The 24356-nt window shown below is 48.1% G+C and overlaps 1 protein-coding gene across 2 annotated transcripts in view; it reads left to right on the forward strand.

The window, feature by feature from the left end:
• The window catches only part of ALG9 (ALG9 alpha-1,2-mannosyltransferase), a 121988-nt gene that overhangs the window by 60454 nt on the left and 37178 nt on the right, over window positions 1-24356 (forward strand). The window contains exons 9-13 of one of the 2 annotated variants that reach the window (XM_075329179.1): window positions 10995-11117; window positions 11969-12126; window positions 15138-15267; window positions 15843-15990; window positions 16172-16301. In XM_075329179.1, the coding sequence (XP_075185294.1) occupies window positions 10995-11117; window positions 11969-12126; window positions 15138-15267; window positions 15843-15990; window positions 16172-16301 (689 nt within the window). The remainder of the gene's footprint in view (window positions 1-10994; window positions 11118-11968; window positions 12127-15137; window positions 15268-15842; window positions 15991-16171; window positions 16302-24356) is intronic. The other variant, XM_075329180.1, reaches the window with a different exon arrangement.

Below are 24356 nucleotides of genomic sequence, written 5' to 3' on the forward strand. Positions count from 1 at the left end.
CCAGCATCAGCTTTCCCCTCCCAGCCTCCCTCAGCATCAGCCTTCCCCAGCATCAGCCTCTCTCCTCCCAGCCTCAGCCTCTCTCCTTTCAGCCTCCCCCAGCATCAGCCTCTCTCCTTCCAGCCTCCATCAGCATCAGCCTCCCCTTCCCAGCCTTCCCCAGGATCAGCCTCTCTCCTCCCAGCCTCCTTCCTCCCAGCCTCCCCCTCCCAGCCTCATTCAGCATCAGCCTTCCCCTCCCAGTCTCCCCCAGCATCAGCCTCCCCCTCCCAGCCTTCCCCATGATCAGCCTCTCTGCTCCCAGCCTCCTCCAGCACGCCGTGCTCCTCTGCCGACACTCACACACCCGATCGCATCCACTCACACACACCCGATCGCATCCACTCACACACACCCGATCGCATCCACTCACACACACCCGATTGCATCCACTCACACACACCCAATCGCATCCACTCACACACACACGATCGCATCCACTCACACACACCCGATCGCATACACTCACACACACCCGATCGCATACACTCACACAGACACTGACGATATCGCACATACGCGCTCACACTCAAAACATCCGGAGATACCACATGCCTCTGGCCATGTGATCCTCCGTCAGGTCCTGGAAGGTCACAACAGCACAGTATCGAGGCCGAGAAGCAAGCGATATCGCCGGATGCTGTGAGTGTGTGGATGCGATGTGAGGTGTGTGTGAGGTGTGTGTGAGGTGTGTGTGAGGTGTGTGTGAGAGTCAGTGTGATCTGATGTGTGTGTATGTTTGTGTGTGTGCTGTTATGTGTGTGCGTGTGGATCTTCCGCCGCAGCAGGACCTTGATGCGCTTGTAACCATGCGAGCATGGTTACCAACGTATCCACACCACTCCCGTGCGAGCGGGGGCCGGGGGGGGGAGTACAGTACTCACCTCCGTGACAGCCGTGTCAGTTCGGGGAATGCGCGGGGGGGGTACAGTACTCACCTCCGTGACAGCCGTGTCAGTTCGGGGAATGCGCGGGGGGAGGGAGGGGGCGGGGCCAGAGCTAGCGTGCATTGCGTGAGGGGGGTGGGGCGTGGCGTGGCCGAATTGCCAATGCCTGCAGGGTGCCGGGGCGAGAGGCCAATCTGTGGGGGGGGCGGAGCCTGGGCGAGCGGCTGGCCAATCCGTGTGGGGGCGCAGCCTGGGCGAGCGGCCAATCCGTGTGGGCGGGCGGGGCCATGGCGAGCCCAGCGGCCAATCAGCTTTGTGTCACCGTAAGGACACAATTTTGGAGCATGACAGACAGACAGATAGACAGACAGATAGACAGACAGACAGACAGAATAAGGCAATTATATATATAGATATTTTGGAATCGCAGATTCAGTACTAATGTTGGCCGTCTTGTGCTCAGATATCGGCTGAGAAGCTTGCTCTGGAGAAGAGAGGTGTCACCGACTGATGGATTTATTGGCTTCATTTCCCACTGTCCGCACCAGTCTGGGCTCCACTTTTGGCTGGGGGTAGCTGGTGTCTGCTTGTTACCATTGCTGTGACATAGAAGGGGGCTGAGACGTTCAGCCAGCCCCCTTCCGCTCCTGAGCCGGAGTGGAGCTGCCATTATCAGGATCTCTTTTCGTACAGTATTAAACCCGTCTTTCTTGGTGTCCTGAGTCCTATAACATCCATGTTTTTTGCCTTCGTCGCACCTGTTCCACTTGTCTTCACCCAAACTTAAATCTTCTTTCCAAATCTATTGAGTGCAGTGATCAGGTCGCGTTTCGCCCGTCTCGGAAGAGCTGAAGTGACAATCGAGAGCCCTCAGGCGTCTGAAGTTAATGAAAACCTGTAGGCGAAGAAATGGGATGAAACACAGATCCGCTGCGTTCTGTCCTCCTCCGGTGAGGACCCTTGACATCTTCCATCACAGATCGAGTGTTTAATCACCGGGAGTGTGCGGCACCACCGAGGAAAAGCCACCCGTGCACAAAAGATGTCTCCGGCACCGACCTGACGGCCGCTCACTTCATCTCCTGCAAGCTTAATTATTTCAGGGAGGTAGATAATCGCCTCCGCCTTGTTCCTCTCTGTTGCAGCTGTATATTGCTCAGGCCAAAAGACTACTACTACTCCAGCAGGATACAGCTAAACCCCCACTAGGTGGAGGCAACACAGGTGCAGGTGGAGCCATTCACACTCACTTCCAAATATGGAGGAGGTGATGGCTGGATGGTAAAACTGCACACTGGTGGCTTGCATAGAGCACTGTTCACACTAGCAGATGCACAGTCACAAACCCGCAGCCTATTAGGTGACGCCCATACTATTAGATCAGGCGGGCTGCCAAGCCGTACCCCCACTGCGCGCTACGTAGGGACAAACTCTGATAGCAAGGCCTAACAAAAAGGGGCCTGGCTGTATCCTGTACAAAAAAGTTTTTGAGGTTTTTTGTTAGCGTTATGGCCATAAGACGTAAGCCTACAACCCTCGTCACGGGAACCTCATGCTTGTAGGTCCCTACACTAAATATAATATAAAAAAGCAAAAAAGTTAGGCCTTGCTATCAGAGCTCTATGCAAGCCACCAGTGTGCAGTTTTACCATCCAGCCATCACCTCCTCCATATTTGGAAGTGAGTGTGAATGGCTCCCCCTGCACCTGTGTTGCCTCCACCTAGTGGGGGTTTAGCTGTATCCTGCTGGAGTAGTAGTAGTCTTTTGGCCTGAGCAATATACAGCTGCAATTCCATCTTGCTGTAAGTAATGATAATTTCTTTTTTGCTTTTTTATATTATATTTAGTGTAGGGACCTACAAGCATGAGGTTCCCGTGACGAGGGTTGTAGGCTTACGTCTTATGGCCATAACGCTAACAAAAAACCTCAAAAACTTTTTTGTACAGGATACAGCCAGGCCCCTTTTTGTTAGGCCTTGCTATCAGAGTTTCTGTCCCTACGTAGAGCGCAGTGGGGGTACGGCTTGGCAGCCCGCCTGATCTAATAGTATGGGCGTCACCTAATAGGCTGCGGGTTTGTGACTGTGCATCTGCTAGTGTGAACAGTGCTCTATGCAAGCCACCAGTGTGCAGTTTTACCATCCAGCCATCACCTCCTCCATATTTGGAAGTGAGTGTGAATGGCTCCACCTGCACCTGTGTTGCCTCCACCTAGTGGGGGTTTAGCTGTATCCTGCTGGAGTAGTAGTAGTCTTTTGGCCTGAGCAATATACAGCTGCAATTCCATCTTGCTGTAAGTAATGATAATTTCTTTTTTGCTTTTTTATATTATATTTAGTGTAGGGACCTACAAGCATGAGGTTCCCGTGACGAGGGTTGTAGGCTTACGTCTTATGGCCATAACGCTAACAAAAAACCTCAAAAACTTTTTTGTACAGGATACAGCCAGGCCCCTTTTTGTTAGGCCTTGCTATCAGAGTTTCTGTCCCTACGTAGCGCGCAGTGGGGGTACGGCTTGGCAGCCCGCCTGATCTAATAGTATGGGCGTCACCTAATAGGCTGCGGGTTTGTGACTGTGCATCTGCTAGTGTGAACAGTGCTCTATGCAAGCCACCAGTGTGCAGTTTTACCATCCAGCCATCACCTCCTCCATATTTGGAAGTGAGTGTGAATGGCTCCACCTGCACCTGTGTTGCCTCCACCTAGTGGGGGTTTAGCTGTATCCTGCTGGAGTAGTAGTAGTCTTTTGGCCTGAGCAATATACAGCTGCAATTCCATCTTGCTGTAAGTAATGATAATTTCTTTTTTGCTTTTTTATATCTTGTTCCTCTCTGGCGGTGGCTTTCAGAAAAAAAATGTCTGCATCTCGGATGACATCTTAGATATGTATCAGTCAAGCTGACGGCATTCCTTATTTCTGCCGATCCCTGGTGCTTTATGGAGGAATCACAAGTGACTTCTCCTCATCAAAGTGTTGCATAAAGGTAACTGCAGTTACGTGGCACAAGGCGTATCGAGGATGATGAGGAGCTAAATCGAGGAGACTAAAGGCCGCTTTACACGCTACGACATCGCTAATGCGTTGTCGTTGGGGTCACGGAATTTGTGATGCACATCCGGCCGCATTAGCGATGTCGTCGTGTGTGACACCTATGAGCGATTTTGTATCACCGCAAAAACGTGCAAAATCACTCATCGGAGACATGGGGGTCCATTCTCCAATATCGCTGCTGATATTTGGGCGATGTAGTTCATCGTTCCTGCGGCAGCACACATCGGTACGTGTGACACCGCAGGAAGAGGAACCTCTCCTTAAATCCCGCCGGCCGCAATGTGGAAGGAAGCAGGTGGGCGGGATGTTACGTCCCGCTCATCTTCGCTCCTCCGCTTCTATTAGGCGGCCGCTTAGTGACGTCGCTGTGACGCTGCACGAACCGCCCTCTTAGAAAGGAGGCGGATCGCCGGTCACAGCGACGTCACTAGGCAGGTATGTAGTGTGACGGGTCTGGGCGATGTTGTGCGCCACGGGCAGCGATTTGCCCATGTCGCACAACCGATAGGGGCGGGTACCCACGCTGCGATATCGGTACCAATATCGCAGCGTGTAAAGTGGCCTTAAGCGTTCGGACATGTGGACCTCGCTGCAGGGAGTGTCCCGGATCGCTGCCCCCAGAGTGACCATCATTAGTAATGGCCGACGTATACAGCCCCGGGCAAAAATGATGGCCTCCCCTGGCTCTGAGGATGCTCATTCAGTTGTTTCCTTTTGTTTAATAAAAGCAGATCACAAACATGACCCAAAACTAAAGTCATTTCAAATGTCAACTTTATGGCTTTAAGAAACACTAAAAAAAATCATTACTTTTCAAGACCAAACAGAGGGAAAACAATTATGGAATCACTCAATTATGAGGAAAAAATTGTGGAATCACCCTGTAAATTTTCATTCCCAAAACTAACACCTGCATCAAATAAGATCTGCTTGTTAGTCTGCATCTAAAAAGGAAGGATCACACCTTGGAGAGCTGTTGCACCAGAGATGTGAATTGAAACAAAGGAGAGGATTATCAAACTCTTAAAAGAAGGTAAATCCTCAAGCAATGTTGCAATAGATGTTGGATATTCACAGTCAGCTGTGTCTAAAATCTGGACCAAATACAAACAACATGGAAAGGTTGTTAAAGGCAAACATACTGGTAGACCAAGGAGGACATCAAAGCGTCAAGACAGGAAACTTAAAGCAATATGTCTCCAAAACAGGAAATGCACAACAAAACAAATGAGGAACAAATGGGAGGAAACTGGAGTCAGTGTCTGTGACCGAACTGTAAGAAACCGCCTAAAGGAAATGGGATTTACATACAGAAAAGCTAAACAATAAATAGATGACTGCCTGAAGAGAAAATGTAAATTTCCACAGTCATTGATGATATGGGGGGCTGCATGTCCGGTAAAGGCAGTGGGGAGATGGCTGTCATTACACCTTCAACAAATGCCCAAGTTTACATTGAAGGTTTGGACACTTTCCTTATCCCATCAATTGAAAGGATGTTTGGGGATGATGAAATCATTTATCAAGATGATAATGCATCCTGCCATAGAGCAAAAACTGTGAAAGCATTCCTTGAAAGAAGACACAAGGTCAATGTCATAGCCTGAAAATAGTCCGGATCTCAATCCAATGGAAAACCTTTGGTGGAAGTTGAAGAAAATGGTCCATGACAAGGCTCCAACCTGCAAAGCTGACCAGGGGAGGCCAGAATGTTTGCCAGGGGTTGTAGTAGACTCCAATGCATAATACAATAGCGCAGTCGAAGGGGCTGAGCTCCGGGCAGGTGCAGTCCTTTCGAAACAGTGAAAATGGGCACAGGGACAGGTTAGGCAGAGCTTTTTTTCCAAAAGTGGATGGGCAGAAGGGCCGGCCAGGTCTAGGTAGCAGACGCATGCGGGTCAAGAAACGAGCCAAGAAGCTTCAGGTCCAGAGGGAGAGGGGAAGGGTCCCTTATAAACAGAGCTGTGGAGTTGATAAGCCAAACCTTCGACTCCGACTCCTCAATTTCTCCTGCACCGACTCCACGACTCAGACTCCTACATATATTGCTTATAGTTAGGTGAAATATTTATTGTAGTACATGAACATGTGTATGTGAACATCAGACATTTAATAATTTTTATGATACAATAATCAAGATATTTAGAACATAAAATATATTTATTGGATACAACTTTAGAACACAAACTAATAAATTGTAAATATGTAATACACTATGTAATATACAGTAATTACGTATATATCTTGTATATATTACATATTGTATTACATATTTAAAATTTATTATTTTTTTGTATTCTAAAGTTGTATTCCAATAAATATATTTTATGTTCTATCTAAATATCTTGATTATTGTATCATAAAAATGATTAAATGTCTGATGTTCACATTGTACTACAATAAATTTTTCACTTAAATATAAGCAATATACTAAATGTTATTATTTAGTATGTTTTTGTTGAAAACTGTTTTTTGCCACTTACATACGGTAGTGTATTACATAGTGTTATATACAGTATATATTGTGTGTTATATATAACACTATGTAATACACTATGTAAGTGGCAAAAAACAGTTTTCAACATTAACCTACTAAATAACATTTGTGCAGTCCATGAATTTGTTGTAAGAAATAGAATTGCCTCCATCAGATCCTCCTTCGCAGATGACCTCAAATCTGACCTAATAATTTGAAGGCTAGAGAACAACCTCTCTACACTAACTTGGGTTGGAGGCAAAGCCGTAACCACATGGGCAACATCTCTAACAATTTCCGGGTATAAAGGAATTGCCTCCTGCACAGTCAGTTTTGATTAACGGTTGAAATTTTCTATTTCTTTGAGAGCAAGTGAAAAATGTTACTGAAATCTGGTCAATCTGCTGCTATAAGAGACGGAGTGAAATAATTTTCCTTGCGACTACGCTTTGCTGCTCCATTGTCATCCAAATACTTCTCAAAGTTAAACTCCTCATCTGATGAGGCTGAAGATATGGCAGCAGTAGCACTGTCAGGACCCAAGTCCTCTTGCGCCTGACAGTCCTGTAGCCGCTCATCCTAACTGCTACCTCAGTCAGAGCTTCTTTTTCTTTAGTAAGCTGCTGATCATCAAGCAGTATACGATGACTTGGGTCCACATAAACAGCTGCCAGAAGAATTTTATTTTCCAATAGCTGTGTCTCTCTCGGTTTCATTGAAGCAGAAATGCCATCTGCGATTAAACCTCCTCTTTGGGACAGGCTAAATAGCAAGTTCTTCCACTCCCTTATGAAAATGCCAGGAGTTAAATCCTCATCTTGTAATTTTTTTAGTCACGGTAAATGAGTGATTCAGCAATTCCTTCAATTCAGCCTCCTGTGTCCATTGACCTTCATTTAATGTTACTTGAGGGTTCACCAGATCTATAAGAAACGATTTTAGTTCAAGCAATTGCTCAGTCATTAAGTGCTGCCTAACCGAGTGGCTTGATCAACAATTGCCGCTTTCCCAGCACGTCTCTTCAAGATGGAATCAATTTTAGGGGTTCTGGCGGCAATAACCAACTTCCTCACTTTTCTAATTAGATTTCCAGCATGTCCTCCCAGTTTCACACATCTGGCTTTTCACCGGTTTGGCGGATGCGGCACACGCCAGTATAGTACGATACAGTACAGTGGCAGTGCGGCAACTTCCGAGTCACATGCTCTGGTCACATGACAGCATGTGACCCGCGTTTGTCGCACTGCCACTGTATTGTATACACTGTACTGGAGTGCGCCGCATCCGCCAAACTGGTGAAAAGCCGGATGTGTGAAACCGGGGTCTCTCTTGCAGACTATCTCTTATTGCCAGCTGCAGCGTGTGCACAACACAGCGCATGTGATGAATAGGAAAGTGTTTTGAAGCAGCTTCAACAAGATCATCTAATCCTAAAGTATCATTTTGCTGTTCTTTTGTTGTAATATCTGTTTGTTCCTCAATTACATGAGAAGCGCTGTGGCTCCATCTCACACATACTGAATCCTAAATTTTTTTCTAGCTGTTGTTCATTACCCTCATTCATCAGTGTAATTGTACTTATCATGTTTGAAGCATTGTCCGTTACAATGGCAAGAACCTGCTCTTTTTTGAGTTTGTAATCTTGCAGAACTTTTTCCACTAAGGCCTGGAGAAACTGGCTGCTGTGATGAGCTTTAGTGTCTGTTACTGCCAGTGTCTTGGTAACAATTTCTTTCTTGTCACAAACATATCGAACATTGATGGCAAAATAATTCAGTGAAATGCGGTGACTCCGGGCATCCCAGCAAAGGCAATGGGTGACAAGATAGGACATTCAGACACAGCGTTTTGTGAGGATCCGCACAGAGAATGAGCAGTCCGTTTGTGGTGTTTTTCTAATCTGCTATTGCTATTGAAAGCATTGTTTATGAGCTCAGAAACCTTTCAGGTGATGCAGTTTTTAAAAAGCTGATCTGCTTTTGCAGCTGAAAAACGTATCTTCAAAAAGCGCAGCAAAAACGCTGTGTGTGAATGCAGCCTTAGATCAGGAATAGAACAGCCATTTATAGGACATTTCAGAACTTTCCCAAATTCCTATGAAAAAATATTCAGCACATTCTGCATTGCACTACTGTCCCCAATTTATTATATATTTTAGGAGTCGTAGTCGGTGCATTTTATACCGACTCCACCAAAATGAGCTCCGACTCCAAAGCCCTGCTTATAAACCCAGTGTGGCCGGTGATGGTAGACTAATACTGGTTATTGGCAATAATGGCCCTTTAGGAAGATAAAGGCCACTTACCTCTGCAGTCAGTAAAGGAGAACGGCCTCGAAAAAGAGCAGATGTGGCTCTAGCAAGACCACCGGACTCAGCGGGTGCAGAAGAGGGGAACGACGGAAGAAGCTGGAATTTTGGACCTTGTGCTCAGAAATCCTGCTTCTTTGACGATCACTGTAAACTACAGTTGCGTTCGCTATTTTCTTGGTTTATCTTCCGTATTAAGCTTCCATCTTGTAGGACACCCCTGCTGGTTCAGTGTCTGTGTATAGTCCCACCAGCTGATTTCTGCGAGGTGTAGTCTTGAGGCAGTCGACTTTGTGCATTTCTACCCTTAAAAGATAAGGGCTATAAAGTGTCTGACAACCACGGCGGCTAATTACTTGTCAACTAATCACTCGATTTTCTGGGGAACATCTGTTTCATAAGCAAAACTCTGCCGTAACTTAACGATCGGTCCTACAGTTTTGTGGGTGAACCAGCTGTTCCCCTGCAAAATCAAGTGATTGCTGGTTAAAGAAAGGCACGGTGTGGCCGTACCCTGAGCCATCCAGCTGGGTCACGGTGTGGCCGTACCCTGAGCCATCCGGCCGGGTCACGGTGTGGCCGTACCCTGAGCCATCCGGCCGGGTCACGGTGTGGCCGTACCCTGAGCCATCCGGCCGGGTCACGGTGTGGCCGTACCCTGAGCCATCCGGCCGGGTCACGGTGTGGCCGTACCCTGAGCCATCCGGCCGGGTCACGGTGTGGCCGTACCCTGAGCCATCCGGCCGGGTCACGGTGTGACCGTACCCTGAGCCATCCGGCTGGGTCACGGTGTGGCCGTACCCTGAGCCATCCGGCTGGGTGTCACGGTGTGGCCGTACCCTGAGCCATCCGGCTGGGTCACGGTGTGGCTGTATCAAAAATAGCAACAAGAAGAGGAGATAAAAACTCCCCCAAAAATGTATTATAAAATGTACTCACAGCAAAAAAGGGCAACCAGTCCAGTTAGCCCAGGCCAACACATCTAATGCACAAACAGGATGCAGACAAACCCCTCAACATGATGGACACTTCACAGGTGCAAGGTAAATTGCACACTAGTGGCGCGCATAGGGCACTGTTCACACTTGTATGCGCATGGTGTCCAGCCAGCAACCTATTACCACGCCCTTACCATTAGATTAGGCGGGTTACTCGGACACTACTCACTGCAGCACGTAAGGGACAGAAATTCCACTATGCACGGCCGTATTAAGAGGCCCGGCTGCACCCCGCATAGTCAAAGTGCAAAAAATACATATAAAATATATGTGAGGTATTAGTTTGTAAATTGGCCAATGTACGTAAGCCCACAATCCTCATCACGGATCCTCACGCTTGCTTGCTATTTTTGATATTTATCAGTGTAGGGACCCGCAAGCGTGAGGATCCGTGATGAGGATTGTGGGCTTACGTACATTGGCCAATTTACAAACTAATACCTCACATATATTTTATATGTATTTTTTGCACTTTGACTATGCGGGGTGCAGCCGGGCCTCTTAATACGGCCGTGCATAGTGGAATTTCTGTCCCTTACGTGCTGCAGTGAGTAGTGTCCGAGTAACCCGCCTAATCTAATAGTAAGGGCGTGGTAATAGGTTGCTGGCTGGACACCATGCGCATACAAGTGTGAACAGTGCCCTATGCGCGCCACTAGTGTGCAATTTACCTTGCACCTGTGAAGTGTCCATCATGTTGAGGGGTTTGTCTGCATCCTGTTTGTGCATTAGATGTGTTGGCCTGGGCTAACTGGACTGGTTGCCCTTTTTTGCTGTGAGTACAGTGTGGCTGTACCCTGAGGGATCTGGCCGGGTCACAGTGTGGCCGTACCCTGAGTCATCCGGCCGGGTCACAGTGTGGCCGTACCCTGAGCCATCCGGCTGGGTCACAGTGTGGCCGTACCCTGAGTCATCCGGCCGGGTCGCAGTGTGGCCGTACCCTGAGCCATCCGGCTGGGTCACAGTGTGGCCGTACCCGGAGTCATCCGGCCGGGTCACAGTGTGGCCGTACCCTGAGTCATCCGGTCTGGTCACGGTGTGGCCGTACCCTGAGCCATCCGACCGGGTCACAGTGTGGCCGTACCCTGAGCCATCCGGCCGGGTCACAGTGTGGCCGTACCCTGATCCATCCGGCGGCTCCTTGGTTTCCCCAGTCGCAGATTGACCACCATTAGTTATGTAATGTCTTTTGCCTTTGTGAACTGACCAAAGATCTTCTTCTTTTCCGTTCAGGCACAGAACCGTGGCCGTTCTACTTCATCAATGGCTTCCTCAACTTTAACGTGGTCTTCATCATGGCTTTGTTTGCTTTGCCACTGACGTGGCTGATGGAGCATCTGCTGCAGAAAATTAATAGTAAGGATTTCCAGTTATCTTTCTATAAAGTGCGGGTACTTCCCTTTTGACCTCACCGAAACCCCCTCCCAGTTGGCGGACTTGCTCAATTTAGGCAACAACTTCCACTATTGCAGTCATTCCGCGTCTTCTCCTTGATGTCTTTGCTGCCGGCAGGGAATGTCAATCACTCCCGAGAGGCACGGCTGCAACTCCGGAGGGCATCGCCTCGCTGGACTAGTCCTAGTAGTGGACAACCCCTTTAAGCTTTCACATAAAGCACTATACAAACTGTGCACCAAAGACATGGATCTAAGAAGAAGCGAGCAGAAGTATGATTACAGCTCTGCATAAAAAGATAGAATGTTAAAATATTTATGGAAGATGGCCAAATGTACACTTTCCAATAAAGGGTTTTTACAAAGGATAGTTGATACATGTATGATTGGTGGGGGACTGACCTCCATTGATCATTAGAACGAGGGTCCCGAGTACACTGTCTATGAGAGCCGTGGTCACGTGTGCACTTCTGCTCTCATAGACTTATAGAAGTGAGTGTAGCGGTGGTGACCACTTTGTACTTGTGGGACTTGAAGACCCCTGTTCTCGTGATCAGTTTAGGTCCAATTAGTTTGTTATGAGATCAAGGGTCCCCAAGTCCCGTGTGAATAAAGCGATGGGTCACCGCCGCTACATTCCCTTCTATAGGAGCAGTAGAGGCCACGTGTGACCACCGCTCTCCTCGATGGTGGATGATGCGGTGGTCACACTGGGGATATAAGACCCTCAGTCTCTACTCTCACTGCCAGACCTTCAGAACACATACCTCCCTCCGCTGTCTCCTGCTAACCCCATCATTCCCTTTGCTCCAGCAGTCCAGAACCTCGGCAGACCGTACTGGCTGACGCTGGCGCCAATGTACATCTGGATATTGATTTTCTTCACGCGGCCACATAAAGAGGAGAGGTTTCTGTTCCCGATCTACCCGCTCATCTGCCTGTGTGGGGCCGTAGCCCTCTCTGCTCTGCAGGTAATATGGCATTTTGAGTTTGCACCAATGTTTGGTACATCAGTTCTTTGTGTATTGGTCGTTTCCGATCACCGATCCATAAGCCGACAGACAGTAAATAATCCATAGACTCACTGCTCAAACAGTAAATAATCCATAGACTCACTGCTCGAACAGTAAATAATCCATAGACTCACTGCTCGAACAGGAAATAATCCATAGACCCCCTGCTCAGACAGTAAATAATCCATAGTCTCGCTGCTCAGACAGTAAATAATCCATAGTCTTGCTGCTCAAACAGTAAATAATCCATTGACTCACTGCTCAGACAGTAAATAATCCATAGTCTCGCTGCTCGAACAGGAAATAATCCATAGACTCACTGCTGGAACAGTAAATAATCCATAGACTCACTGCTGGAACAGGAAATAATCCATAGACTCACTACTCGAACAGGAAATAATCCATAGACTCACTGCTCGAACAGGAAATAATCCATAGACTCACTGCGCAAACAGGAAATAATCCATAGACTCACTGCGCAAACAGGAAATAATCCATAGACTTACTGCTCGAACAGTAAATAATCCATAGACTCACTGCTCGATCAGGAAATAATCCATAGACTCACTGCGCAAACAGGAAATAATCCATAGACTCACTGCGCAAACAGGAAATAATCCATAGACTCACTGCTCGAACAGGAAATAATCCATAGACTCACTGCGCAAACAGGAAATAATCCATAGACTCACTGCTCGAACAGTAAATAATCCATAGACTCACTGCTCGAACAGGAAATAATCCATAGACTCACTGCGCAAACAGGAAATAATCCATAGACTCACTGCTCAAACAGGAAATAATCCATAGACTCACTGCTCGAACAGGAAATATTCCATAGACTCACTGCTGGAACAGGAAATAATCCATAAACTCACTGCTCAGACAGTAAATAATCCATAGTCTGGCTGCTCAAACAGGAAATAATCCATAGACTCACTGCTTGAACAGGAAATAATCCATAAACTCACTGCTCAGACAGTAAATAATCCATAAATAGTATGTGACCCCAGCACTCAAATGAAAGCAAGAGAATTTTTTATGATGCAAGTGGATTTATTGACACACTGCAAAAGTGAACCTAAACCAGAGCAACACCGACGTTTCGGCGTAGAGCCTTTCTCAAGGTAGTTGCCTGAAAAGGTGTGAAAAATGACAAAATGAGTGCATATATGTACAAGTGGAACATAAAATATGTACAGGATAAATACAAAAATATACAAAAATGTACATGTAGAGAAAGAACGTACATCAATGGTTACAGCTGGATGGCGCGGGTCACATAGGACAACCGAAATGCATAAAGGGAGGCAAGGTTCTTTCACAATTGCAGTTAATGTAGGCATGATTCAGACAAAAAAGTACCATGGGGAAAATGGACAAATGGATTGTCAGGCAAAAGTTCAAGCCAAAGTCAGTATCCTAGGATGTAGAAGGCAGAAAAGCGTAGCAAAAGGAGAGTATGATAGTAATAGAAACGAGACCCGAGATTTTTTTGTCTGAATTATGCCTACATCAACTATTATCTCTCTCATGTTATTAGAGCACACTCTGCAATTGTGAAAGAACCTTGCCTCCCTTTATGCATTTCGGTTGTCCTATGTGACCCGCGCCATCCAGCTGTAACCATTGATGTACGTTCTTTCTCTACATGTACATTTTTGTATATTTTTGTATTTATCCTGTACATATTTTATGTTCCGCTTGTACATATATGCACTCATTTTGTCATTTTTCACACCTTTTCAGGCAACTACCTTGAGAAAGGCTCTACGCCGAAACGTCGGTGTTGCTCTGGTTTAGGTTCACTTTTGCAGTGTGTCAATAAATCCACTTGCATCACAAAAAATTCTCTTGCTTTCATTTGAGTGCTGGGGTCACATACTATTTATGGCTTTTTTTCCCCTTAAGCACCTAAACTAAGTGGTTAAGCCTGAAATTACCATTGCTTTATAGTAAATAATCCATAGTCTCGCTGCTCAGACAGTAAATAATCCATAGTCTCGCTGCTCAGACAGTAAATAATCCATAGTCTTGCTGCTCAAACAGGAAATAATCCATAGACTCACTACTTGAACAGGAAATAATCCATAGACTCACTGCGCAAACAGTAAATAATCCATAGACTCACTGCTCGAACAGTAAATCCATAGACTCACTGCTCGAACAGGAAATAATCCATAGACTCACTGCTCGAACAGGAAATAATCCATAGACTCACTGCTCGAACAGGAAATAATCCATAGACTCACTGCTCGAACAGGAAATAATCCATAGACTCACTGCTCGAACAGTAAATAATCCATAGACTCACTGCTCGAACAGTAAATAATCCATAGACTCACTGCTCAGACAGTAAATAATCCATAGACTCACTGCTCAGACAGTAAATAATCCATAGACTCACTGCTCAGACAGTAAATAATCCATAGACTCACTGCTCAGACAGTAAATAATCCATAGACTCACTGCTCAGACAGTAAATAATCCATAGACTCACTGCTCAGACAGTAAATAATCCATAGACTCACTGCTCAGACAGTAAATAATCCATAGACTCACTGCTCAGACAGTAAATAATCCATAGACTCACTGCTCAGACAGTAAATAATCCATAGACTCACTGCTCAGACAGTAAATAATCCATAGACTCACTGCTCAGACAGTAAATAATCCATAGACTCACTGCTCAGACAGTAAATAATCCATAGACTCACTGCTCGGACAGTAAATAATCGATAGACTCACTGCTCGGACAGTGAACAAGCCATAACCTTGCTACTCGAACAGTAAAGAATCCCATGATATCGCTGCTCGGACAGTGAAGAATCACCATTTGTGATGATTAAACCTTCTTTCCTCCAGACGTACAGTACGCCCCCTCATGGCTTAGAGGTGTTTTTTTTTTTTTTTTATTTTACAGCTCTATGTTGATTTAAAATGTGCATTTTTTTTTTCTTTTCTTTTAGAAATGTTACCATTTTTTATTCCAACGGTACCGACTAGAGCATTACACCGTTTCTTCCAACTGGCTCGCCATCGGCACGGTGCTGCTGTTCGGCCTCCTGTCCTTTTCCCGCTCCATAGCCTTGTTTAGAGGTGAGTGCACACTCCCAGGTTCTTTCTAGGATCGGCTGTGACATCTGTGCTGACATTAGAGGTTGCCCATTTAATGAAGTTGCTCCGCAGTGGAAACCCCTTCTAAACAGCTCAGCACCGCAGCAAAAAATAGGGATACAGTATATTTACCTGTTCCCTCGTGCCCAGCTCCACGCCGCTTTACGTGGTGGTCACGTGGCATAAATTATGTCACGTGTGCTGCAGCCTGTTGGCCTCTGATGGGCTGCAGCCTTGCAGTGCATTCTGGCCTAACAGAATATTAAAGGACAATCCCTTTAAACCAATCTTCATATGCAGATTAGGGTGTCCTAATTAAGTGCGGGCAGACATTTATGGTGTAAACAGGGGCTCAATCGGTCATATAATGATCTATTTTTGACCAGACTGTAATAATTGTGAGATGACTGCTCATTCTGTCCCAGTCTATACAGCAAAGCCAAACTGTAAAAAAGCCTATTAGTGAAAAATGAAAATGTCATTATAAATTCCTGATTTAAAATGCAATTTTCCAATTCTGCTCCCCCCTTTTTTTGACAACGTTTTTTGTTTTTCAGGGTATCATGCCCCGCTAGATTTGTACCCCGAGTTTTACAGAATTGCTAAGGACCCAGCGATTCACACCGTCCCGGAGAGCAAGACTGTGAACGTGTGTGTGGGGAAGGAGTGGTACCGCTTCCCAAGCAATTTTCTGCTTCCCGAAAAGTGAGTTGGATCGTTGCGTCACCCTTGGGGGACTGGTGGTTAAAGGGGTGTTCCTAACATAGGGGTCCGACTGCTAGGGGGGTCCTACTAATAGTACATGATGGATGCGTTTGGGCTGCAGTCTGTCCTGTGGGGACCGGCGAGCTCGCTGACATTTCTCATTTTGCTTTTTTATCTTTAGTTGGCAACTTCAGTTCATTGAATCGGAGTTCAGAGGACAACTCCCGAAACCGTACGGCAGGGGGCTGCAAGCTACGAGGGCGGTCCCCAAGAACATGAATGACCAGAATCTGGAAGAGACCTCCAGATATGTGAGTGCTGTACGGCAGAGCCCGTGTGCCAAGCCAATGTGCTAGAAGGGAATAGAGCGGAGGTCACACATGCACACTACTGCCCCCATAGAAGGGAATAGAGCGGAGGTCACACATGCACACTACTGCCCCATAGAAGGAAATAGAGCGGAGATCACACATGCACACTACTGCCCCCATAGAAGGGAATAGAGCGGAGGTCACACATGCACACTACTGCCCCCATAGAAGGAAATAGAGCGGAGGTCACACATGCACACTACTGCCCCCATAGAAGGGAATAGAGCGGAGGTCACACATGCACACTACTGCCCCCATAGAAGGGAATAGAGCGGAGGTCACACATGCACACTACTGCCCCCATAGAAGGGAATAGAGGGGAGGTCACACATGCACACTACTGCCCCCATAGAAGGGAATAGAGGGGAGGTCACACATGCACACTACTGCCCCCATAGAAGGGAATAGAGCGGAGGTCACACATGCACACTACAGCCCCCATAGAAGGGAATAGAGCGGAGGTCACACATGCACACTACTGCCCCCATAGAAGGGAATAGAGCGGAGGACACACATGCACACTACTGCCCCCATAGAAGGGAATAGAGCGGAGGTCACACATGCACACTACTGCCCCCATAGAAGGGAATAGAGCGGAGGTCACACATGCACACTACTGCCCCCATAGAAGGGAATAGAGCGGAGGTCACACATGCACACTACTGCCCCCATAGAAGGGAATAGAGCGGAGGTCACACATGCACACTACTGCCCCCATAGAAGGGAATAGAGCGGAGGTCACACATGCACACTACTGCCCCCATAGAAGGGAATAGAGCGGAGGTCACACATGCACACTACTGCCCCCATAGAAGGGAATGGAGCGGAGGTCACACATGCACACTACTGCCCCCATAGAAGGGAATAGAGCGGAGGTCACACATGCACACTACTGCCCCCATAGAAGGGAATAGAGCGGAGGTCACACATGCACACTACTGCCCCCATAGAAGGGAATAGAGGGGAGGTCACACATGCACACTACTGCCTCCATAGAAGGGAATAGAGCGGAGGTCACACATGCACACTACTGCCCCCATAGAAGGGAATAGAGCGGAGGTCACACATGCACACTACTGCCCCCATAGAAGGGAATAGAGCGGAGGTCACACATGCACACTACTGCCCCCATAGAAGGGAATAGAGCGGAGGTCACACATGCACACTACTGCCTCCATAGCCCGGAGCAGTTCAGTCCATCAGATTGGACAATGTCAACGTGTGTATGAACTCGCCCCTGAGTAGCGGCACAGAAAAGTTAACATTTCTTGGGTGTTCACTTATTTACTAAACCGACGGATCTGCTTTAATGTCCTAATGCTGACATGTTCTGCAGCTCTGATGTCCCCCCTGGTCTGTGAGAGCCAAGGTCACAGCTTATTTTTGGATATGTACCTGGTATAATGGAATGATCCTGACCGTGTCTGCGTTCCGGATTACGCATGGCTGAGTTGTAGTGATTGTTCGTCCGGATTCCGTCTATATTTTTAGGATCTTTATGACTTTTTTCCTTCTTTAGCAGCTCAGAGCCATTTTTAGAGAGGTCATGTTGAGGTTCGTGCTTTCTTCATATATTCAGACCTGCGGTTCTGGTCACGTTCACAATCGTGGAGGGTAATTTGCGATGACGTCAGGAACTTTTTTTTCTTAGATGAAGTGTTGCTGTGATTCGCGCTCTGGGCACGATTTCTTGGTAATCAATCAGCATCGGCCCCTTCTGCACTGACTCAGAAGACATTTCTATTTCTGATTACACCGCCTGATGTCATTGCACCGCCAGGCGCCTGTAGTCGTCACCGCTTACTTCTACCAGCAGGAAAGTAGGGATTTATGTAAAGATTAAAGGACCATCAGGAGTAGCTGAAAGATAATGTGATTATACAGACAATCTGAAAATCAATTTATTTATAAATTGTTCCCCAAAAATCACTGCAAAATTCCATCTAACTTGTTGTCAGATGTCTGTTGTAAAGTATAATCTACACCTAGCAGCAGAGATGGTCAAAGCCCCGCCCCCACTTCCCGTGTTCTATCTATGTGAAGTGGGGGCAGGTCTTTGTCTCTACAGGAAGTGGGGGCAGGTCTTTGTCGCTACAGGAAGTGGGGGCGGGTCTTTGTCTCTCTACAGGAAGTGGGGGCGAGTCTTTGTCTCTCTACAGGAAGTGGGGCAGGTCTTTGTCTCTACAGGAAGTGGGGGCGAGTCTTTGTCTCTACAGGAAGTGGGGGCGAGTCTTTGTCTCTACAGGAAGTGGGGGCGAGTCTTTGTCTCGCTACAGGAAGTGGGGGCGAGTCTTTGTCTCTACAGGAAGTGGGGGCGAGTCTTTGTCTCGCTACAGGAAGTGGGGGCGAGTCTTTGTCTCTCTACAGGAAGTGGGGCAGGTCTTTGTCTCTACAGGAAGTGGGGGCGAGTCTTTGTCTCTACAGGAAGTGGGGGCGAGTCTTTGTCTCTCTACAGGAAGTGGGGCAGGTCTTTGTCTCTACAGGAAGTGGGGGCGAGTCTTTGTCTCTACAGGAAGTGGGGGCGAGTCTTTGTCTCTACAGGAAGTGGGGGCGAGTCTTTGTCTCGCTACAGGAAGTGGGGGCGAGTCTTTGTCTCTACAGGAAGTGGGGGCGGGTGTTTGTTTCTCTGCTCCTGCTCTCCTGTCTGTCAACTGCATACAGAAATAACAGAAGTTATTTTCAATTCCGGGCTGGACCTGCCCTCCTCCACATAGTAGCCGGGGGGTGGGGTGCAAGTTTATTCTCCCTTACTTATTCGCTCTGTCTTGTTGAGGTATGGAATGTACAAGACTCCGGAAAGTGTCGCAGTTTTACTTTTTTCATAGTAGTTTCTATGGGTTCAGGCAAGATGGACTAGCCTTTATTACCCATGTAGATAGGTCTTGGGCAGCCATCAATATCTGTTGATTAGTTACCAATGGCGAGAACATACTTTAGTACTTGGCATGTATGTTTAAGGCCCCACCAGACCTGAAAAGCATTATACCGGGAGCACCCCACAAGACCCGCCGTATACCGGGAGCACCCCACAAGACCCGCCGTATACCGGGAGCACCCCACAAGACCCTCCATATACCGGGAGCACCCCACAAGACCCGCCGTATACCGGGAGCACCCCACAAGACCCGCCGTATACCGGGAGCACCCCACAAGACCCGCCGTATACCGGGAGCACCCCACAAGACCCGCCGTATACCGGGAGAACCCCACAAGACCCGCCGTATACCGGGAGCACCCCACAAGACCCGCCGTATACCGGGAGCACCCCACAAGACCCGCCGTATACCGGGAGCACCCCACAAGACTCGCCGTATACCGGGAGCACCCCACAAGACCCGCCGTATACCGGGAGCACCCCACAAGACCCGCCGTATACCGGGAGCACCCCACAAGACCCGCCGTATACCGGGAGCACCCCACAAGACCCGCCGTATACCGGGAGCACCCCACAAGACCCGCCATATACCGGGAGCACCCCACAAGACCCGCCGTATACCGGGAGCACCCCACAAGACCCGCCGTATACCGGGAGCACCCCACAAGATCCGCCGTATACCGGGAGCACCCCACAAGACCCGCCGTATACCGGGAGCACCCCACAAGACCCGCCATATACACGGAACAGCCTGCTGTTTTGGTGATTGCCCGTGAACCCCGTCTTTCCAGTCTTGCTCTGGTTCTTTCCATTGCTCGTTTTTCTGTTGAACTGATTCTTCATGAAAAAAAAACTAATTTTGGCAACTGCAAGATTTTGAAAAATTAAAATGGAATGAAAATGGTGATATTTTCTTTCCTGATTTGTAGTAATATAGTCACAAGGAAACTGTCCTGGCAGCTAACCAGTTAATGTGGAGGTGATATATATAGACCGTATCCTTAGGACTTTCTTTGCCAGCCACTCGGTTAATTGTGGCATGTTGTAGCAAGAAGTGCGGCTAATGAGTCTTTAATCAGCTTCGGAGGGGACAAAAGAAGCCAAAAAGTACCAGCGTAATTCTTTTTTGGCCGGCGGTCCCCGCTCCTAATCGGGGGCTTTGTCTTTCTTCCACCCGCTCTTCCATTGTGATGGGTAATAACGCGGCTCTTGTCCTATCTTCCAACAACCCCGTTTTTCCAAAGGGTGGGCTGAGCGCGGGGTGGGCTGAGTGCGGGGAGAAGCCGAGCTTGTTACCATGCTATTCAGGGCCAGTCTCGCGGGTTTAGTGCGGAGCGCCGCACGTTGCCATCAGCAGCACATTCAGGCGAAATCAGCGCGGGCTGCGACTGTGAAAAGCTCGTCAGCTCTATTGTCAGCGGCTATTAGAGGAATAGCGCAGATTGGAGCGACGGGGAAGGAGAGCGCGGGGAGTAATAACAACCTGCGCTTTTTTTTTGGCTTGAAGTCTGGGGCGGGAACCCTGCACAAGAAACATTTCCAGCAGGTCGGAAAATTCCGGAACACTTTTAACCGTTTGCAGTGATTGCTTGGGTTAATCTGGGGCGCGTCCTCACGGCGCAGGGCAATGTGCTTTTTAGTATTTGGTGAGCAGAGGGGAGAGGCTTCTGCTGCAGCCTGTGATATGGAAATCAACCTGAGCAGAGGGGAGAGGCTTCTGCTGCAGCCTGTGATATGGAAATCCACCTGAGCAGAGGGGAGAGGCTTCTGCTGCAGCCTGTGATATGGAAATCCACCTGAGCAGAGGGGAGAGGCTTCTGCTGCAGCCTGTGATATGGAAATCAACCTGAGCAGAGGGGAGAGGCTTCTGCTGCAGCCTGTGATATGGAAATCAACCTGAGCAGAGGGGAGAGGCTTCTGCTGCAGCCATTGATGTGGAAACCCTGCTGAGCAGAGGGGAGAGGCTTCTGCTGCAGCCATTGATGTGGAAACCCTGCTGAGCAGAGGGGAGAGGCTTCTGCTGCAGCCTGTGATAAGGAAATCCACCTGAGCAGAGGGGAGAGGCTTCTGCTGCAGCCTGTGATATGGAAATCCACCTGAGCAGAGGGGAGAGGCTTCTGATGCAGCCTGTGATAAGGAAATCCACCTGAGCAGAGGGGAGAGGCTTCTGCTGCAGCCATTGATGTGGAAACCCTGCTGAGCAGAGGGGAGAGGCTTCTGCTGAAGCCTGTGATATGGAAATCCACCTGAGCAGAGGGGAGAGGCATCTGCTGCAGCCTGTGATATGGAAATCCACCTGAGCAGAGGGGAGAGGCTTCTGCTGCAGCCTGTGATATGGAAATCCACCTGAGCAGAGGGGAGAGGCTTCTGCTGCAGCCTGTGATATGGAAATCCACCTGAGCAGAGGGGAGAGGCTTCTGCTGCAGCCTGTGATAAGGAAATCCACCTGAGCAGAGGGGAGAGGCATCTGCTGCAGCCATTGATATGGAAATCCACCTGAGCAGAGGGGAGAGGCTTCTGCTGCAGCCATTGATATGGAAATCCACCTGAGCAGAGGGGAGAGGCTTCTGCTGCAGCCTGTGATATGGAAATCCACCTGAGCAGAGGGGAGAGGCTTTTGCTGCAGCCTGTGATATGGAAACCCTGCTGAGCAGAGGGGAGAGGCTTCTGCTGCAGCCTGTGATATGGAAATTCACCTAAGCAGAGGGGAGAGGCTTCTGCTGCAGACATTGATATGGAAACCCTGCTGAGCAGAGGGGAGAGACTTCTGCTGCAGCCTGTGATATGGAAATCCACCTGAGCAGAGGGGAGAGGCATCTGATGCAGCCTGTGATATGGAAATCCACCTGAGCAGAGGGGAGAGGCTTCTGCTGCAGCCATTGATGTGGAAATCCTGCTGAGTCGGGGGGGGGGGGGGGGTAAATCTCCTGCTGATCATTTCCATCCTTAGCTGGTGATTATATAAAGCCAAAATGGTTTGGTCTGCCTATCTTCTGTTTTTAGACTGAGCAGAGGGGAGAGGCTTCTGCTGCAGCCAGATGTTTTGCAGCCACACTCAGTATTAGGTAGAGGAGGAGAGAGGAAAAGCCTAGAAATAGCCAATAAAAATAAACCCAAAAATATTGTTCACATTGCTTTACAAACAGTCAGTAATGTAGAAATCATCACAAAGCTTAATCTTTTGCTCAACCGTTCTATTCTTAGCTGGTGGTCAAATGATGTCCCACCCATTCATTCTGTAGAGGGGGGAGGCTCCTGCTGCAGCCAACTGTCTTTCAGTCACACACAGGCCGGTAAGGAGATGGGTGGAAAAAAAACCCTAGAAATTAATCCTCAAATATAATTGCCCTTGATTTTAAGACACCTATACGTGTTAGATGGCCTCTGGCCGATTGATGCTTCGCCTGACCTGTTCATTCTGTAGAGGGGGAGAGGCTCCTGCTGAAGCTAGCTTTCTTTCAGTCACACACAGAACGTTGAGGAGGAGGAGCGGGAAAAAAACCCTAGAAATTAATCCGGAAATATAATTGTTCTCGATTTTAAGACACCCATACATATTAGACAGCAGTCGGCCAAATGATGTTTCGGCCAATCATTCGCCCAACAGCCTTCTCTCCCATTCACTGGGGCGCTCATTTGGCCAAGCACTCTGTTGTTCTCTGTTAGCAGCCAACTGACTTCTCTGCTGACAATATCCCCAGGAGAAGAAAGTGGTCGGCAGTCTGAAATCAGACATGAAGATGGAGGAGGAATATATTGGTCCGGACTAATATTGTCTTTACTCGAAACGCGTAGACCTGGATAGCATCTTGATGTAGTTTTTGTACCCCCTTTTTTAATGTTTTTTGCAATAAATGTGATGTTTTAATATGGACTGAATATCTGTCTGCGGTTGCTGGATCTTCCTCGCTTTTTCTTCCATGAAATTGGACATGCCTAACATCAGACATGCCCGATCTGCGTCTTTCCTGACAACCAGTTGTCCGGCGCCCCCCTTGCACATTAAAGTGTCAGCCCGAACTCTTCGTTATCTGCGGTAGCAGCCGACATTAGTCTGTGTATGGGAACCCACTTAGCCAAGGGTCATGGCTTTCTCTTGTCTGCAGACAGTAGAGGGGGGAGGCTTCTGCTGCAGCCAGTTGTCTTACAGCCATACACAGGGCAGTGAGGAGGAGAGGACATGGCCGAGACATAGAAGATGGACTCTAGGGGAAATCTAGCAACTATTCAGATGGGTGGTAATTCAAAGGGGGGGGGGGGGCTAACGTCCATTATAATGGAGGCACTCCACCTGTAGGCGGCTTATTAGAGACGGGAGTGCATAGATCTCATCGTCTTTTATATCTGTGAATCTGAGCGGGATGTTGAATGTAGTCAGTAATTTGTAGGATATGCCACCATTTTTTGATCAGAGGGAGAAGACAACTTTTGCTGAAGTGTATGGATCCTGACAAGAGGATATTGCCGATATATAACCAGGGACGGAACGGTCGCAGGGATCGCAATTGGGCAGGGGGCCTGTGGGCCCAAGCACCTGCTTCAGCTGGATGTGTCTCCAAGGGCGGACATCCAGCTGAAATGCATTGTGGTGCAAAGACCCATCGGGTCTCTGCACTGCGATACACAGTGCCGGCACACAGAAGCCGACACTGTGACAATATCATGCATTGACATAGCACGGTCGCCGATGAAAGCTGCCCACCACTGTGGGCCAGCTATAGAGGAGGACGCTGTGCGATGTGGGACACTGGGCGGATGAGTACAGTGTATATATCAGGAGGAAGACAGTATATACCAGGAGGGGCCCAGGAGAGGAACATATATACCAGGATGGGGACAGTATATACCAAGAGGTGGACAGGATATACCAGGATACAGGACATTTACCAGGATGGGTGACATATTTACAACGAAGTTGCTCAGGATGGGGGTCATATAAATACCAGGATGGGGAACATATATACAAGAATGGGTGACATATTTACCAGGAAGTTGCTCAAGATAGAGGACATACAAGGATGGGGTACATATATACCAGGATGGGGGACATATTTAGCAGGAAGGCGCCCAGGATGGGCGACATATTAACCAGCATGGGGGACATATTTACCAGGCAGTAG

The sequence above is a fragment of the Anomaloglossus baeobatrachus genome, chromosome 11 (assembly GCF_048569485.1).
Source record: "Anomaloglossus baeobatrachus isolate aAnoBae1 chromosome 11, aAnoBae1.hap1, whole genome shotgun sequence".
Lineage (NCBI taxonomy): Eukaryota > Metazoa > Chordata > Amphibia > Anura > Aromobatidae > Anomaloglossus > Anomaloglossus baeobatrachus.